At 49.3% G+C, this 18506-nt stretch overlaps 1 protein-coding gene across 2 annotated transcripts in view; it reads left to right on the forward strand.

The window, feature by feature from the left end:
* LOC107221448 overlaps nucleotides 1-18506 on the forward strand; it is a 40697-nt gene that overhangs the window by 7603 nt on the left and 14588 nt on the right. Inside the window, exons 1-11 of one of the 2 annotated variants that reach the window (XM_046736600.1) lie at nucleotides 260-427; nucleotides 1924-2151; nucleotides 2736-2863; nucleotides 3096-3711; nucleotides 4070-4832; nucleotides 5063-5140; nucleotides 5276-5481; nucleotides 5760-5968; nucleotides 9316-9794; nucleotides 10861-15721; nucleotides 16657-17043. In XM_046736600.1, coding sequence (XP_046592556.1) covers nucleotides 2764-2863; nucleotides 3096-3711; nucleotides 4070-4832; nucleotides 5063-5140; nucleotides 5276-5481; nucleotides 5760-5968; nucleotides 9316-9794; nucleotides 10861-15721; nucleotides 16657-17043 — 7699 coding nt within the window. In that variant the 5' untranslated portion in view covers nucleotides 260-427; nucleotides 1924-2151; nucleotides 2736-2763. Of the gene's footprint in view, nucleotides 1-259; nucleotides 428-1923; nucleotides 2152-2735; nucleotides 2864-3095; nucleotides 3712-4069; nucleotides 4833-5062; nucleotides 5141-5275; nucleotides 5482-5759; nucleotides 5969-9315; nucleotides 9795-10860; nucleotides 15722-16656; nucleotides 17044-18506 lie in introns of those variants that run through there. The other variant, XM_046736599.1, reaches the window with a different exon arrangement.

Raw genomic sequence — 18506 nt, forward strand, 5'->3', positions numbered from 1 at the left:
GGTACGATCGGACCCGGCTCGCTTGGTACATTGCACGTAGGCGGTGCGGCCCACCAGATAGCGCAGCTATGGCGACGTCTTGGGGCCCACCGCCTCCTACGTGAAGGTAAGTCACGGGCCAGCCAGCCGGCCGGCCGCCCCCGCTGCGTCTATCCAGGACACAGAAATACGACTCCGGCGAGTGTGTCTTGGGAGAGCAGAGAGGCTGCGGAGGGAGAGTGAGAGCGGAGAGAGAGGCCGCAGACTCGACTCGCCTCACGCAGTCCGCAGTTCACAGTCGCGTGGAGATCGGCTGCTCTCTGCAGACTCCGCAACGCGTCACATCCGCGATATAGGAACCTCTGCGATCCATCTTTCAAAGGCAGGGGATCAGCGTCGCCCTGTTTCACCCGCAGCCTAAGCGAGCTCCGCCGCAAACGGGAAGAAAGTAAGTTTGCTGTACGGCAGGGACACCGGAACGGTTTTCTTCTTTTATCGATAGGTACCATTTCTTTGGTAGGATCGTTGTCTCTCACGATGGTGCCAATGTCAAGTTCGTTGCGCACTCTGAGCGAGGATACAGTGAGCAGACTCAAGGTAGACGCACTAGACACAAAGGGATCAGTTTAAGACACAGCGAATACACGATTTTAGATGATGTCTTGATGATTTCACATCGGATTTTACGTCGTTAGTGTACTTGAACAAGTCCTGTTAAAAAGTCACCTTGAGGATGCATCGGGCTTACGGACTGGTGAAAAAGTGAATTAGATGTAGAATCACGAGGGAATTAACATTTGGACAGTGAAAAACGGAAGATTGTTGATCGTGAGTCCACCTGATGCGTTCTTGGAGAGCTGAAAAAAGCCTCAGGAAGGCTGACAATGAAACGCGCTTGCAAGAAGGACTCTCGCGGCGATTGCGTTCGTGCAATCAAATCGAAAAAACCTTACAGTGCAGCCTTTTAAAAACTGTTCATTAGTGTTCGGTGGTACAGATTGACCGTATTGTGGAAAACGTAGCGCGGCGATAACGTCGACACACTGACAACGATCAGGAAACAAAGCGAACTTGCTTCTAGGTAGATTACTCATCGATTTCACAGTGTTGTGTTGTCGTGTCGTTTGTGTTAGTAACCCATTCTGTAGGTGATCAGGAACATTCCGCCTCCTCTTGTTTCTTCATTCTCGAACGATAATAATATTGTCGCTTGAGAGGCGTGAATTACAACTGCTCTGGATTATACCCACACCGTGCGCAAAACGCGCGCCTCCTGCGTGGGTTCTCCTTAATACATTGAAATCGTCCGCTTTGCACAGAGAGTTCAAACGATGGAAAGAAAATATTTGAATTTCGACAAACTATACCTGCAGGGTTATCGTACCAGTAATTCAACGGGCATCAGCGAATGGCCGGGTGTAAAAACGTATCCGTACTTTATGCGTAATATTTCTTAAGACGATTCGATGTAAAAAGAAGTATATGCGTATGCGTGTATGTAATGATTTTAAGACGGAAGTCCATTTACGTGGTAATTCAGTAGTGTCAATCCTCAAGTAGTCATTTACCGGTGCACGTACGTACCTTTATATGGTTGACGGTGAATTTATTGGACTTGAATGATATCACTCGCTCGTGTAGTCGTATTTTTAGTTCAGGATTTGAATATCTCAGATAATTCTCGGACTGTTGTCCTTGAAATAAAACGTCTTTTCAGGTTTCTCACGATAATTATGACGGAGAACGATGATGAATTATCATATGTCGTGGAATATTCATGCCAGCCTAATGCCAAATAAAATTAACAAATCATAGATACCGGTTTGAGAATTAGATAATCGATACGATAAAATACAAATCTGGATATTTTCAGAATATTCGGTTGATTAAGTCATTGTAACTAATGGCAAGAGAAAAATTTACCGACGTTCACATTTGTTGCAGAAAACTAAAAGCAGAACTGCTAAATCTGCGTCGACGAGGCGCGAAAAACGCTTCTGGCGAAGAGCTGAGCCAGGGACGCTGCTGCGCCAGATGCAAAACACCTCTTGGTCGCATCTACAACACCGGAGCTTCCTGTCCGCGATGCAGGCACCGCGTGTGCAGACAGTGCCGCGAATACAGGGGTTCTAACGGTACGGACTGGCTGTGTCTCGTCTGCCACAAGATCATGTAAGTCGGATTATGTGTCACATTTTCCGTTCGTTACGCTGTTCCAACGACTATTGAAGCATGCCAATCATTGGCTAGGCAAGAATGGTGGTACCAGAGGATTCTTAAAATCGATGGGGTCATTTTTTACTATTTCAAGTACTCTCCGTTATCGTCACTCCATGAAATCTGGTTCAATTCACCAAATCTTGCGGTCGCAGAAATAATTTTTTTCTTGCACTAGATGGCAGTGCGAACGCTGTTATTCTCGCGAGAAGAGCAAAATACTCAAATTCCAGATACTCGCGAATGAAAATGGGAGATGCTGTCGGGTTGAAACGAAAATTCCGCCGGTTCAATCGATTCTTTTCACTGGAGTCAGGTGTCACTTTTAGACCGGTGCTTTTTTCGCTTTTTTCTTTTTCAAATGGGATAGCTGGGCAAATTTGGAACGATATCGTTTACATTTACCATTCGACAAGACACGCGCTTACCGCAAGTCCTGATCCAGTTGACAATGTATGCATAGTATACACAAACACAAACTCAGGTTGTCGCACCATGTACTACAGTATTTGATGGATAATGCAAACTCTGATATACAGCGAGATTAAATCCGTGTCCGGCGAATGGATGAACGAGACATCAGGCGCGAGGCGGTCTAACGGAAACGTCCGCGCTTCACCAGCAGACATCTTACATCACAGCATTCGACGATCTTGGACCATTAACGGTCAGTACCTGTGGTAACAATCGGTTGCCATCCCTGCAGCTTGGAAAATTAATGATCTGTTATTTACGATCCGACGATACGAATTTCTTTGCCTTTGTTTTCCATCAAGTTTCACTGCTTTTATGTCAATATCGTTAACCTCGTAGAAGCTTCCGGCGTTAAAAGATAGCTTGATATCATTGCAACACCTCTTGTTAATTCATTTCCAACCACTGAACAACTTCACCCGCAGGTCCCCCCGCCAGTTGGTGGTCCGCAGTTCGTGGTTCACCGGAGTTGCGGCCTTATCAGAGCCTCCCGAGGCATCGGGACCACTTCGAACCGGCGACTTCCGAGCTCGTGATAACGGCTCGCGGAGAACCAGGAAGAGCAGGAGAAGAAGAGCACCGTGAGACGGTAAAGGAAGAGCAAAAAGGAGATAAAGAAACCGGCGTAAAATCGAGAGAGACGAGCGGCGATAATAGCGATTTGCAGACCGCGGAAGGAGGCCAGCGTGGAGAATCCTTGGCCGATGGCGGTGACGAGGCGGCGGGAGTTGCAGCAGCTGCTGCCGATAAATCGCCGGATGGAGATTGCGAGACTGGTACTACGGTGAAGGTTCCCAAGTCCGAGGAGTCACCTCAGACCCAGCAGCTTCTTTCCCCCGCTGCTAGTCAGCTCAACAGAGCTTCTCAGATCAAACCTCCCAGGATTCACGCCAGACTCTCCAGGCTGCCCGACGTCAAACAAACGCCGACGAAATCTAACGAGAGGAAATCAAACATCCCGATACTTAGACGGAGCTCAAGGGAATTCGAGGACATTCGCAGCCCTCTCGAATCCGTCAAACGGTCCCTCATTCCTCAGAGGTGAGTTTAACTTAAGAAGTTGCCCCTTTCCTTTAAAAATATCTCAAAAGCCAATGTGGTTTCATCTGTTGAAAAATAAGACACTGTTTGACTGGAAATCAAAGTGAATGTCCAGTCTTAGTAGACTAAAGAATTATAATTGAATACTGTTTCATCTGCTCATATTCTGAAAATTCATCTGAATTCCAAGTCAAACAGTGTCTTATTTTTCTACTGATGTAAAATTCTCTTCTCAACAAATTCACCAAGTTATAGCGTTTCTCAATTGTAAAAAGCATTTTTTTCGTCAAGCTTCTTAAAAAAACGTGTCAATAATAGTGAAAAACTGACTATAATTAACAAATTTTACATCCCTTAGGTACAGAGGAAGCACGGATGACCTGAGACGAAGCCGGGAGGACATAGCATCGCCGATAAGTCACATACCGAAGTTGTTCTCGCCTTCGAGGTTCATCAGCAAGGAGGAACGGCTCAAACGGCAGGACAGCAAGGACGAGATCAGGCACGTTCCAAAATTGCCGAGCTTTCGGAAAGAGGATAGAAAGGATTCGCGGGAGGAAACTACGAAACAGCAAGCCTCGCCGAAGCCGGGAAAAGAGGAAACCAAGTCAGGGATAAAATTCTTCAGGCGAGACAGCAAAGAGTTGAGCTTCGATTCACAGAAGTCGAGCAAGGCTGTGAATACAGGGGAGAAAACCGAAAAGGAGGTGACAAATTCAGCCAATGACGAATCTGCTTCGAAACCCGGAGTAAAACAGGCTGAGGATGAGACGAGTCGGCCGACAATAGAGCGAGAAGAAATGGTCGAGAGTCGGGAACCCACGAACCCGAAGGATACCCAAGAGGCGGAATCGAAAAACGAACGAAAGGTCGACGGCCTCGTTTGGGAAAATCTGCGCAGACTTAATCCGAACAACAACGGCGAAGACGACGACGACGATAATAAAGACATGAACAAACCACCGGACGAAACGGACCACCATGTCGACTCCGATCCTCGGCTCGAAACTGCCGCGGGAAAGGACGAGGAAACTGAAAGTTCTCCTGATTGTCAGGAATCCACGGCCGCCGAGGAGAAGGAAAATAATTCTCCGAAGAAGATGCTGGAGGAATATCAAGTGGTCAGTGACACGGGCGAGAGTTTTTCATTTATGTGATTTTGTGTGATTTATTAGATGTTGGTAAACCTTAGAATTCTACTGAATTAAGGGGTACGTTACCCATTATTTACGATTTCGATTCGTCGAACAGCTTTAGTAAAGTCAGAAAAAACGTTCGAAATCTCAATTAAAGAATTCTGTCTTTGTTGGCTGAAAATCTTGTTCAATGTAGATTACTATTCTCGTTCCAGGTCCGCAGAAAGTTTTCCAAAGAAGAATTTTCGAATACAGACGATACCGACGAAGTGCCCAACAGACGAAGTTCAAGCGTAAGATTTTATCATTACGTTTACAACAAAGTGTCAAACTTGTGTGGAGATAAATGAATGAGATTATCCAGTGATAAATTTAGTACAGATTGAGATGTATTAATTGAGCATTAAATCTTGCTTTTCTCCTCGCAGCATTTATCACCCGAGGCGAGTCCCCTAAGTACGAGATCCTCGAGGTACAGTCCGAGAGAAAGCGAAAGTGAACCGACTCCTGCACTTCCACGAAAAACTGGGGAATCCAGCTGCGCCTCGCAAAGGGTGCGCGACGCCATAACCCGGACCCGAAGGGAGTCGAACAGCAGCGCGAGGTACGAGAGCAGCGGCAGCGAAAGCATCAGGTATGCAAGTTGACTCGATCAGAATTTTTACTTGTATCTTCTGCACGGATGAATCCTTGAAGTCGAAATGGAAATTGACCAGACACATTGACAACACACTGGAGTACTTTTCGCAATTGATTCCAAGGTTTTCTGTTCACGATTGTTGATGCGATAATGTTTGTTTGGTCCTTCTCTTGTGCATATCAATGTCTTGTGTTCTAAACACCGTGTAGCACACGTGGAATTAAAAATGTCGGCCTCAAAACTGTCCAACTCCTAATTATCGTTCTTGAAAGATTGAGCAGCGGCCACCTCGAGACCCGGAAGGTTCGTTTTGGCGGCGGAAGTGGAATAGAAGAAGTGCAAAGGGACAGCGCGACCAGTGCCGGAGAAGACGAGCCCAGAAATATTTCTCACAATCCAGGCGGTCAGCGGGACTCCAGAACGACTCCAGCGGCCCTTCAGGCTCGGGCTGTCAGACGACGACGACAGTTTGAAACTCAGGGTGAGCAGAGATTCGATTTAGCATGCTTGTAGCCTTGGCCTTTCTAACTGCTTTCTTCTTCTTATCGCAGGCTACACTCGTTGCCCATTTTCTGCTTATTGTAACAAATGTTTTTGGTACCATGCATGGACTTTTTTCTCCTTTAACGCAATGTTTGGAAGTCCCTGAAAATGCGAATGATATGAAACGGTGAAAACTCATTGAGCTTACGACAAAGGATAAAGTGCGTTAGCCCTTTCTTGCGTCATGGGCGTCTGCTCACGTCAGTTCTTCGTCATTGTATGCACGAAGGTATGGTGAGCAGGAAGTAACACGAGGTGATAACACTCTGTGCCAACGTTGTTAAAATAATACTGCACGTTTGTTACATGCTTGCTTATTTGCTAGGCGTTTGATAGTAGTTCGTTTAAAAGGATTATCTGATGATTAATTAATGCTTTGATATCATCGAGCGTCTGCAGCTTCCCCGATCTTGAATCTGACTGACATAATTGTGTTCCTTGAAGGTACGTTTGCAAATCACATTCACGTTGTGCATTTTGACAAATGCGAACAGTCGTCGAGCGACTGTGACCGGTTTCTGGAAAAAAATGTATTGGCTGCAAACTCAATGCATGGAAGGAAAAACCTCGCGTTAACGTAACTCGTTCTCACCTGCGCAGCCGATGCAGGTGGTAAATAAAACTTGTATACCTACTGCAGTGAACGTCGGTGAGGCAGATTTCACGGTGTAGCAGTGAACGAAAAGGTGACGCTGTCTTACCTTTCGTAGAACACACACGTTACCTGCTTTAAACGTCACCTTAATTAGCGCGTCTGGTACTTAGCAAGATCATCCAACTGACAATGTCGACTAATTGGAGTTCCTCAAATCCTTTAGAAAGTTCTGGTGTCAAGGTGAAAATTTTTGGTTTCACCCAGTGACTTGAAATTTCATTTGAATATATTTACTGTCATCCACTTTAGTACGAATCGAGAAACGCAGTGATTTTCACTCGGAGAAGAGTTTTTTTTGCATTATCTAAGCGTATTTCACTATATTGTCGATAAGTTTTTAGCATACAAAACATTCTGGAGGAAGTTTTAAACCAGCGTGATCCGCTAATCGAGTTATTATCAAAAGAACGAGGATGACCGGGCTGCAATCGATTATTGAAGCCTCTGGTCAGCCGCGTGTCATCCGGTTTACCAGTCGGCCGAACGTCCATGCACGGAGGAAGTGAGCGCGAAATCGTCGGATTCGGATGGTGAGGAATTTCCAGTCGCGGTTCGGAATATTGCAGACACCCGTGCGCGCCGTCCGGGTTTGGTTGATTTCCGGGTTAGCCGAGTCCAAAGTTGGTCTTCCGCTCAGTCTACGGCTGTCTCGAGATACCTGGTCTGCCGAGCACCGGTGCAGGTGACCATGGAACCACGACGGCTGCTCGGCCTCCTCCTGACCGTCGCCCTCTTCGTCTACTTCCTCGTCTTCTACGTCGCCGTTGGCTGCCTGCTCGTCCTACTCTGGATCAACAATTATTAGCCGCACAGCAGCGACGGCACTTGGAAACCAAAGACGATCCCAGCTCAAAGTGGAACTTACGAGTCAGTTTCAGTTCTTTTCTTGTTACTGGAATGTCAATCATTCCAAATTTTCCAGTCTTAACAATTCCCGGACGAGTACCGGTTCCACTAGAGAACTGTTAAGAAAAACGGCACGGTAATTCGTGCTGGAATCTTGGCGCGTTTTGGTGGTTATCCAAATAACGAGGCTTACAAAGTGAGGCAGTTGTCTGTATCGCGGTATTGCAAGAACGAGCCAGCGGACCCGGCCGCTGAACGAACGCCCACGAAGCCGCATCAACGCGCGGCTTCTCTTATCTACTTGTAATACCTGCTCGCTCTGAACGAGTGCAGTAGTCTCTGTTCGTTACGAGTTTGCCTACGCGGTCCACCTCCTCATGCCTAACCGCACACAGACACTCGAAACATAAACCTCGTCTGTGCTTCTGCAGCAAAGTGCGCACAGTTGTGGTGGAAAACCGTGCAGCGTGCGGAGTGTGACGACGTTCTGCGTTTCCACGGTGCGGTGCGCTCACCTGCTGCTCGATTCACGAACACACCAACTTCGAGCTTAGTGTACTATGGACACCAACACTTATCCGCCCCGCTGAACGCCGCTTCGGATTGTGCTTGTGCTTGGGCTTGGGCTTGGGCTTGAGCCCCAAGTTGTGACTGTGAGGCGGAGGCCGGGTGCCTCCGGTTTCGGTGCGTGGTTCAGTCCAGTCGGTATTGCCCCGGCGCACTGACCGTTCCCGGTTATTGTACCCGATCCACAGTGTTTCATAACTCAATGGTTATTTCCTCGTTTGGGTTTCGATCGTGGTGATTAATAGTGAATGTCAATGCATCATCGCTGATCGTACGTACCTAATTCGACGGTTTTCAATTTTACGGCGGTTCATCGCGGTTGCTGTTGCAGCTTTGTGCATGTGCGGCTGAAAACGTCGAGTATTACACAGAGTGTTTTGTGCTTGTTGGTCATTCGAATCTACGTTGCGTCGTGATTACTTTCAACAGTAAAGTGCATCACTGTGTTGGTCAAATCCTCTGAAATATTATCAGGGATCTTGTACAAATTTATGGTACCAAATTAGTCCCTCGTGAAATGATTTGCAAGTTTATACGCGTATACAATTTTCATATGCTGATTCATGTATGCATAATAATAATAAAAAAAAAATGAATAAAAAATAATAAATAAAGAACAAAGAAAAAGAAACGTACGCGTAATCACGAAAAATCTATATCGCTAAGATAACGCGCGCTACGTTATCTGTAAGCACAGCAGTTGAAGTGTGAAAAACGTCGCACATCTACAAATCAATATTATTACGATCGAAGTATAGGTCAGATCGAGTATCCCGAGAGTTATTTATTTATCATTGCGTGTGGTAACTTGGAAGAAAATTTATGGAAAACGTGCTGAAAGTAGGAGAAAAAAAAAACGATAACGAGACGAAAGTTCAAAAGCTGGGACTGAAGCGAATCAGGTTGAATTTAACGAAATCAGTATAGTTTTGATGATATTCTTAACAATTGAAGGTCTTTAAAAATTAAACTAAGTTCTCGCAAAAAGCGATTTCAAGCTCGTTACTATCTATTTTCCCTGCATCTGTGTATTGTACCTAATTACTAACCATAGCCAACGGTGTCATTAGTCGATTATGTGGGCCTCTGGTTAGAGTAGACATGATTAACTGGGATATTCGAAACTAACAACGGTGGTGGTGGCTGGACAGAGACAGAGAAGGGGTGAAAATATCAAAGCGGTCTTGAGGACTAACGTCAGTATCCCGATCGCGAAGGCTCTCGACGAAGGGGTCGTTCGCACGCCAGAGGCTGCGCCGAGGACCTCCAGCACCTCCAGGTCATCGGTCGAGGGGGTGCACACTTTAGCCCACCGCAGGGCCAACCGGGACAGGACCAGCCGATCATCGACTACCGTCGTCTCGTTTTCATCAGCTCGGACTCCTCCTCTGGACGCGAGGAGGACGACGCAGACAGCAGCTCCGGGTCCTCCTCCCTCAACGGCGCCCCGAGGTCTGCCCTGGCTCAGGGCCTCGAGGACTGCGACTGGGACTACTTTGAAAGTGGCGGGTCCGTACATCCTCTCCACCACCTCCAGGTTGGACTCGTCGGTGTAACGACCTTACCGACCACCGCCACGACCCTCACATCCACCCCGGGATATTCACCGAGTCAGGCTAGAAACCATTCCGGAGTATCCCTTTCCGGTCAGCAGGATTGGAGCTGCTGTCCAGGGAGAGGCTCTTCCGCCTGTCAGGTACCCGCAATTATTTTTATTTATTTACTTTAGTTTTTTGTTCAGTTTCTTCGGCGAAGAAAGCGTGGCGGTATTCGATTACGTTGTAATCAATCGTATCAACGAAAAAGTTTCAGCCGATTTGAAATTGCTTTTTCGCTGGTAATGGTATAACGCAGTAGTTGAAAGTGGCAGATGCATGTCTGAAATTCCCTTTTGACTGGTACGAAAGTATTATTAATCGGGGGAATTTGATCTCTCATTGATAATGAGAATTATTAAAAATTTTACACATGTGTTAAACAGAGAAATAGAAAATAATCAAATCGTATTTTTTTCGTCTTTGTTATGAACAAAAGAAATAATTCTGGATGTTACAACTGTGAATTGTAACTCACTGATGTTGCAATATTATATATATTCCGGTGGTTAAAAAAAAAATTTTTTTTCTTCGCTCTTACCCCATCAAATTACAGTGTTTGATAATGAAAAGATCCTTCGAAAAGATAAGCTCTTCAGCTCAAGTCTAACAGGTTACTTTTTTCATTTTTAATTCCAGTGCATTTAACATGAGGAAATTTCGCTTTCGCCAAAAGTTGAAATATTCGTAAACTGTGCAATATATTTTCAATTCGTGCATAGATCCTTGAAGCTGATTCTTTAAACTTGCCGAATCTCTATAATGAAGCATAGTCATCCACGTCAGAACACATATTACAGTCATCTAAAAACTAAGAATTTTACCAAAAAACAAAAAATCGGTAGTTTTCAGATAACTTTAAAGTGTGACCTGATGATGGTTTTATAATCAGTACAACTATAATATATTTCGTGAACAGAATCGAAACACGCAACAACGAATTTGGTTATTTTCTTCCCTCTCTCTCCGATGAAAGTAGAAAAACGTATGTATACAAACAAGTTAAAGTAACACGTTCGAATTCTTAACACCGCGAACGGTTCAACAGCGTTACGTTGACCGTGTCGCAATTGCAATAGAAAAAAATTCCTGAAAAAAAAGCCGTATCTCACACGAACGCGTCTACGAATAACCCTTGACCGCGAGCTGATCCGGTTTTTGGTTTAGGCGTGCGGCGGTGCGAGAGGAGCGAACGTGTTTCCGGTACCAGTACCGATACCGGTGCCCGTGCCGTATCCGGTCCCGGTGCCAGCCTCGCTGTGGACGTCGGGTTTGAGCAGCACGTCGATGATAAACTGCACCGCGGGTGACCTCGGGGCGCTTCAACTTTCGCGGGCTGGCGGACCATCAGCAGCTGCCCAGTGGTTCGCCTGGCCGCCACGTTTCGTCCAGGACATTAACGGTGGGCCCCGAATCGCGGATCCCTCGGGCCTCCTGGATTCACGCTCTCAGGACGCGGCGACGGCGGCCGCAGTCGCTGCGGCGACCTTCGCCTTCCACCAGGGGCGAACCGGTGCCCTGGTGGACTTTGGTCAACCGAGTGCCGAGAAGCCGGCCGAGCCCCCGGCAGGGGACCAGGAAGAGTCGGCCTCCGATGCAGTCGAGCAGAAGGCCGGGAAATCGTCGGACTCCGAGAGCGAGGGAGAGGGAACGAAGATGAACTACCGGATGAATTCCGGGAGCTCGTCGGGACGCTCTTCGGCCGACAGCAGCGACCTCGAGGACTCGGCTTCCCACCACTTCTCTCGAGTGTTCGTGGTCAACGACGACTCGTCGACGAGTGACAACGAGCCCGAGGACGTCGAGGACCTCGAGGACTCTGACTCCAATCGCGAGGTGGGCATAACGCTGCGGCGAGTCACCGCGCTACCCGAGGATGGACCTGTGGTCCTGCGGCACGTCCGGTTCCTCGACGAGGATCGGAGTCAGCCGGATACCAAGGAGACGGAGAGTTCCAGGGTAAAACTGAGCCGAGTGCGAAGCCTCGAACTCGAGAAAAACGAGATATACCTGGTCGACTCGGCGGCCGACGAAGCGGAGCACAGGGTGGAGCTCAAGTCTGTGAGGAGTCTGGATCCCGACGTAATCGGGGACTCTGAAAGCCCTGCTGACCCAGATTCACTGATGCCGGAGGGAGAGGAGAGCTCGGCGATGGTTCCCGACTCCCTCGAGATAACGAGCGACGCCTTTTCACCGCTCGGCGGCGACACTTGTTCGACCGATACGAGGACCGATAAGCCGGAGGCGTTATCGCCGGTCGCGGGAGGCGAGAATGATAGCGGGTCTAGTGATCGACCAGTTTTCGTACCGTCGTCGATGATCGACGGTGGCACGATCATGGCGGATAATAAAAGTGGGAAATCGTATTCCCCTCTGAACGCGACTCTACCCGGAAGTGAGACCAGCAACACGGGAAGCAGCGACACCACGACCGGCAGCGAGGTCAGCAGCGATGAACTCCACGAGTACGACATTACCGCTTGGTCTCGGGACCAGGACGAAGAGGAGGACGAGGACGAGGCCGCCGCCTTTAGCGCAGTCAACGAGGATCTGATCAAGCTACGCGAGCGACTGATCGCCGAGCCCAAAAACGAGGACAAGACTAACCAGGACGGGTTCAACTCCGATGGCTTTTCCACCGACGAAGGGGGGTCCAGTAGGTTGGACAGTGGCGTCGCCACCGGCGTCGAGGATGCTGCTATCAACTCCCTTCAGACGACGCCCGGCGAATCAATAGAGTCGGTCCATGCCCCGCCGGTGGGTGATGAGAAGCAGGAGGAGAAGGAGAAGCAGGACGAGGATCATACGGTGAACGATCTGATATCGATAAAGATCCACGAGATATTCAAGAGCGTCGGATCGCCGGACGTCGCGAGTGATCACACGGTTGAAATCGGCAGCGGGAATGAGTGTCGTCGGAAAACTGGAGGAGAGATAGTAGGAGGTGGAGGTGGAGGTGGAGGTGGAGGTGGAGGTGGAGGTGAGAGGCATGAGCTGGAACAGGTGGAAGGGGCCGCGCGTGTCGGAGCGACGGGGACCACGGCGCATGTTTCGCCAGCATCGGCAGTCGAGCGACGCCCGCCCGTAGGGAAGGATGGGTGCCAGACAACAGCAGTCGCTTCTCTTCAATCACCGCCGAAGTCGACACAACACGCTGCGGCGAAAGGTTCGAAGAGCGTTGCTAACGGAAATCGGTACAAGAGCCTCGTGATGATAACCCAGGGCGCCTACCAGCCGGTGAACGTCGTCACCTCGGACACGACGACCCTGCTTCAACCGGAGGAAGGACCGCCGGCCCCGCGTGGCCTGGCCGGCTACTATCACCTGGCCCTGGAGGCCGCGGCTGAAGCTACGGGTCGCAATGCGACCTCTCCTGCGGTCCCGCGAAGACCTCCGACAGTTAAGCGATCGGCGCCCCGCGTGGCGCCAGTGGAACCGGAAGTTGACAGTGGACTCAGCGTCGGTAGTGCCAGTGAAAGTGATGACGTTCAGTCGGTCAAGAGCAGCGCTGCTGCCGGGAGGGTCGTGGCTCTTCCGGAGAAGAATTCAGCCGCTGAGCCAGTCGTTGTTATACTCGAGGAAGGTCTCGCCGACGACGATTCGTGGGTCGAGGAGGTCTCTCACGACGAGGATGAGCCCGGCGCAACCACCGCGACGGAGGAGAGCTCCGAAGACGAGGCCAACAACATTGGCGACCGGGAGGAGGAGCTTCGTGGCTATCACAGGCAAGCGATCGACTTCACGCTCCATACAATCGTCGAGGAATCCTGCGAGGAGAGCGAGGCCGAGCCGTCCAGCCTCGCTGCCGGAAGTCCGAGGAAACAACGACCGCCGTCCGCTTCCGAACTTGAAAAGTACTTCTTCTTTGGGCTCGGCGAGGGACCGGCCAGTGTCGGAGGATCCCGCGAGGCGGACAGTCTTTCGGAGACTTCGTCGATTTACTCGGAGGGACTCGAGTCCCTCGGTCAGGACGAAAACGGTCAGATTACGGAGAAGAACTCGCCGGAGTATCTGGTTTCTTCATCGTCCTCAAGACTCGAGAAGTACTTCCTCTCCGACTTCTTAGGTTTCGACAGGGACCGAAGAGACTCGGACGGATCCGTTGGGAGCGATTCAGAGGGCAGACCAAGCCCGGAACAGCGCAGGAAACGCCTCGTTCGAGCCCGTGGAACAGGCCGATCGCACAGCTCCTCCCTTGACAATCTCCTCGCTCTTGCTCAGAGCTCGAACAATCTCAGCTCGCAGAACTCGCTGCAGGACCTAAGCCTGAATCCTGACTCTCAGGAGACTCAATCGGAGGGTTCATCGACCGAAACAGACGGCGCCGACGATCAGGCACCGGCTTTTGGCACCGACGGACAGTTCGATACCGTTAAACGGAAGAAGAAGAAGCCCAGAAACCTCGGTACTCAGAGCCCGCGCATCCCCGAGGATAGAAACAAGACCCCTGAACCCACGATTGAACTGGATGCCGATCCCGAGGCTGGAAACTCCGAAGAGGACAGAGCAAAGACTCCGCAACCGGACGCGTCTCAGCTACCGGAAATGAGTCGGGTCAAGAGTCTGCAGACTCCACAGCTTCAGGCCGAGAAGAACGACGTAGGTCTCGTCAGGGGAAAGCAGCACTCCAGGGATTCCGGTTTCATCGGTAGCTACGACGACCTTCTACAGCATCAAAGGACTCAATTATTATCGGCCGATGGACAAACTCCGAACGGTATCCAGGATCTGGGAAAAAAGGAGGATAGGAGAGGGATGGCCACGACGCGGTCGGAGCAGCCCGTTTCTCAGGCAAATCTCGCGCCCCCGAATGCCTCTCTCTCGCGGAAGGACAGCTTCAACAATTGGTCAAGCGACGAGGAGACGAATCTGATGATGTCGAAGATGCGTCAGTTCTTCAAGACCATGGTAGCGAACTCGAACAGCAGTCAAACGCCGACGAACTCAAGCGCCGCGTCTCCGGCACCGAGTCCTCGGCTTCCTGGTAGCTCTCCACGATCCCGACCCGGTGCAGGAATCGGTGTGGTTGGCAGTCAGAGCAGAACGAAGCCGCCGCAGCTTGTTTACTTCGAAAACGAACTTACCAGACTGATGAAAACTGTACCCGGGATCCGGGATGAGCAGGTTAAGGAAATCGTCGAATACCTGAGCTCGGAGGACACCTGGTCAGACTCGTATGACAGCTCAGACTACACCAGTTCCGACCTCGAGGGCGCCGGTGGTCGGCGGTCCGCCCTTCAGGAACAGATATCGCAGAGCTGCCAACAGATCATTAGCAAGTTCGACACCACCGGGACCGTCGAACCGCCGGCCGCACCGCAGCCGCAGCCGCTTGGCTGCCGCGACACGGCCTTTGTGTATCAAAAACTGGTCCAGAGCTTCACGAAGATGACCGGCGACGGCGGAAGTTCGGACGCCAGCTCGACGCCGCACAGCAGTCCTCCCCTGATTGCCAAGGTCATGCATCACATCGGAAGCCGGCTGGTCGCCCTGATGCACGAGGTCTCGGAGGGCGGACCGGCCGTCCAGCAGCCCGCTCAACCCTGGCGACGGTATCCTCACCACAGGACTCCCTCGTCCGCCAGCACAACCGAGGACGACGATTCGACCTCCGATTCCGCCCAGCACCCCTTGCCAAGGTCGAAGTCTCACGATCCGCTTCTTCTGCTCAACGGACATCCGGCCGCCGGGTACCAGGAGGGCGAGGAACGCGAAGCCAGCGACAACGAGCGTTTCTCGTGGCGCGGCAGCTTCGAGTCAGCTCTCATGCCTGCTGACTCCAGGACGAAACTCAGCCTCCTGGCTTGCTCCGGCGACGTCAGCGCGTCCGCTAGCGCTCTCGCCATGGCCGCTAAACGCCGCAGCGCCGGCGATCTACTTTTCAATCCCAAGAGTCTGTCACGCGAACAACTTGACCGCGTTAGAAGCTGCGGATCCATCGGAGGCGGCTCGGCTTCCATTGAGGACAAGATATGGAGCAACAGGAGAAGGTCGTCTGTTCCTGACGCTAACACCAGGGGAGAATCCGGTGAGACATACTTCTTCACTCTACCTATGTTGTTGTTCTTTATTATTATACTTCGGATTTCCCCCGGTTATCCATCGAATCATTTACGGGTACGGACCGAATGGTGAAAGTATCTTATACTCACTCCGTTACTATCGTGATATAATGTGTTCGTGTTTGTGAATGTTTCGTTATTACTATACTTTTGTGCGTGTTCAATTGACGATTCAACTCGCGGCCCCACCGAGCCATGTTTCCTTGGTTTTTTCTTTTTTTTTCTTGCGATACTCCTTAAACAACAATATCTTTTCGGGTGATATTAGTTTTGGTTATTTCGTTCAAAGAGCGTTGTGCTTGCTTTAACAGTGTTATTTCACCGAAACTCAAGTGCGTAATGTCCGGAAATATCACTATGCACAGATATTTTGAAATCTTTCAAATTTACCATCATAGTTAGTGGTACATAGTAGACTGCAAGATGTTTGCTTATCTTGTTTACACGGGGTTACCAGATTTACTCAGCAGATAAGCTTACACAAGCTGTTGAGTATTTTAAAAGTGAACGCGAGTGTTGGTTCTAAATTACAATCGTATATTCAGGGCAAAGTTTGATGATTTAAGTAAAATTGCATCAGTATCAAAATTTGACTAACAGCGAACATACGTTAGTAGAAACTTGTATTTTTTTTTGCTTGTAAATTTGACTGGTCCATGTTCCTTGACCTTCGGTATATAAATTTTGCATACATCCCAGTGTTTCCTTCCTCGAACAAGCGAGAATGGTAACAGTACATCGCTACCATGATCGATTGAGTTGTGGCAAGACCTCCGTGATACCTGAAAACGCGAAATATCTCGAGTCGGCGCGAGTTTATCGCCTTGAATTTCGCACGCGAGGATGATATAACCTGATATAGCTTGACCCAACGCGAGTGGATGATCGTTGAATGTCGCAGGGGCGTCGGCCGGCGACGATGACACCGAAGACGAACTGGAATACGCGGCGGATTCGCGGGCGACGACGTTGCCTAGAGGGCTGCAGGCGGCAGCGACAGCGACCAACTCGCTCCCCCGGCTGCCGGCGGTTTCACTCACTTCCGGTCCCGGTTCGACAATGCACAAGGCCCACAGTGTTCACCACTTCCTCCAGCAGCACAACAACGTCAAATCCGCAAGGTATCGGCCGCCGGGATTCGCCAGGAACAACATCTCCGGTGGCGGCCCTTCCGCTGGACCCAAAAGGGCCGTCAGTGCACCCGGACTCCAACTTCCGGCCGGCTCGAGCTCTGTTGGTAAGCGAGAAACCGCCAGGAGTCGAAGGCAGGCCATTTCTCTCACCCCCGGTAAGTCTCTCGTTTGTCGTGTAAAAATTTGAGAATTTAGACTGTCTGGATTATCGACCATGCGGTGTGAATCAAGGTGGATAAACTGTATTCAACCACTGCTTCTAAGTTTGTGGTTCTAAGATCAAGTTGAGACGAGTCGATGCACTTGAATTCAGCATCGTTACGGACTGCAAGTTGCTTTCTAAGTCGTCCTAATGACGTCTGATCGCCAATAATTTGTTTTGACCTGTTTTTTGACCTCTGAAAGTAGCGAAGGACATCTTTTGGAAGTAAAGATATCTTTTAAAAGTTAAAAAATGGGTTATACGTCATATGTAAGAGGTTTTTTTGATGACGTTCCGTCTTGTGCTGTCTGAGAAGTACATACCATATGTACTCAAGTGGGACAATAAAAAATTTGGGAAACATTCAACTGCAACATTAACGCTGTCGCGAAGAGATTAATCCAAGTCCGATCTAGTACAGAAGCTTGCTACAGGTATAATAGAGCACCACGTCATTCGTCGTCAGTTAGGGAGACTGTGATTAATGAGGATAGACCATGTAGGAAGCGTTTTACCGCGATGATGCGGTGCTTTCGAATTTCCACCAATCCCTGCGGCGAGAGATGAGCAGTCGGTCGGCTTTTACACGTCGGGTTCGTCGGATAGATATCGTCGCTGCATCGTCCATTCACGCGTCCTCCTCCTAGGCCAGTTTTACACACTGTTTCTACTCCAAGCACACGTGTGCGTTCGCGTACGCGTGTATGTGCGTAAACATTGGAGGGGATCCCTTTCCACCTTTGAAGGATAACCGGAGGGCGCGTGCATTCGTTTTTCCGACCCCGCGCTGACGCCTTTTCGTTATTAAGGCGCACCTGCACGCAATTTGGGGTTCCGAATGGCGTGCTGTTACGTGAAAAATGCCCCACAGCACGCTCCAGGATGTGCCTAACCCGAAATGTTATATTATCATGGACGTGATAATGACTCATGAATTAATCAATTATGCAGTGACTGTTAATGATCAACGGTCATAAGCTGCAACTGGACGACACGCTTCCCACTGTTCTCATCTACACGTAGAATTCAAAATCTGATGACTGTACGCCTTGTAATTTTTACTTGTCAAATGAATTTGAAATGAAATGAAACCCTTTTGCGCCATTTTTTTTCTTAGAGATCGTAACTCAGCAATGAGGCGTACTGAGATAAAATTCAAACCAGCTGAGTTCTGACTTATATTTGAACTCTTTTTAGCATACTACGGCATGCGGCTAACAACATGTTTTTCTCCCGTCATACTTTTACCTTGAAATATGAGCAGTGGACATTCTTTTAAATCTTTTTTCATCATCATTTTATTTTATTTTACGTAGTCGAATTTGAACTCGAGAAAACACGGAGTTCAAACCCCAGCACGTATAATATTGCCTTGAGATTTATGTTGATATTGGACATCGTTTTGAAGACAATATC

The sequence above is a fragment of the Neodiprion lecontei genome, chromosome 4, assembly GCF_021901455.1.
Source record: "Neodiprion lecontei isolate iyNeoLeco1 chromosome 4, iyNeoLeco1.1, whole genome shotgun sequence".
NCBI lineage: Eukaryota > Metazoa > Arthropoda > Insecta > Hymenoptera > Diprionidae > Neodiprion > Neodiprion lecontei.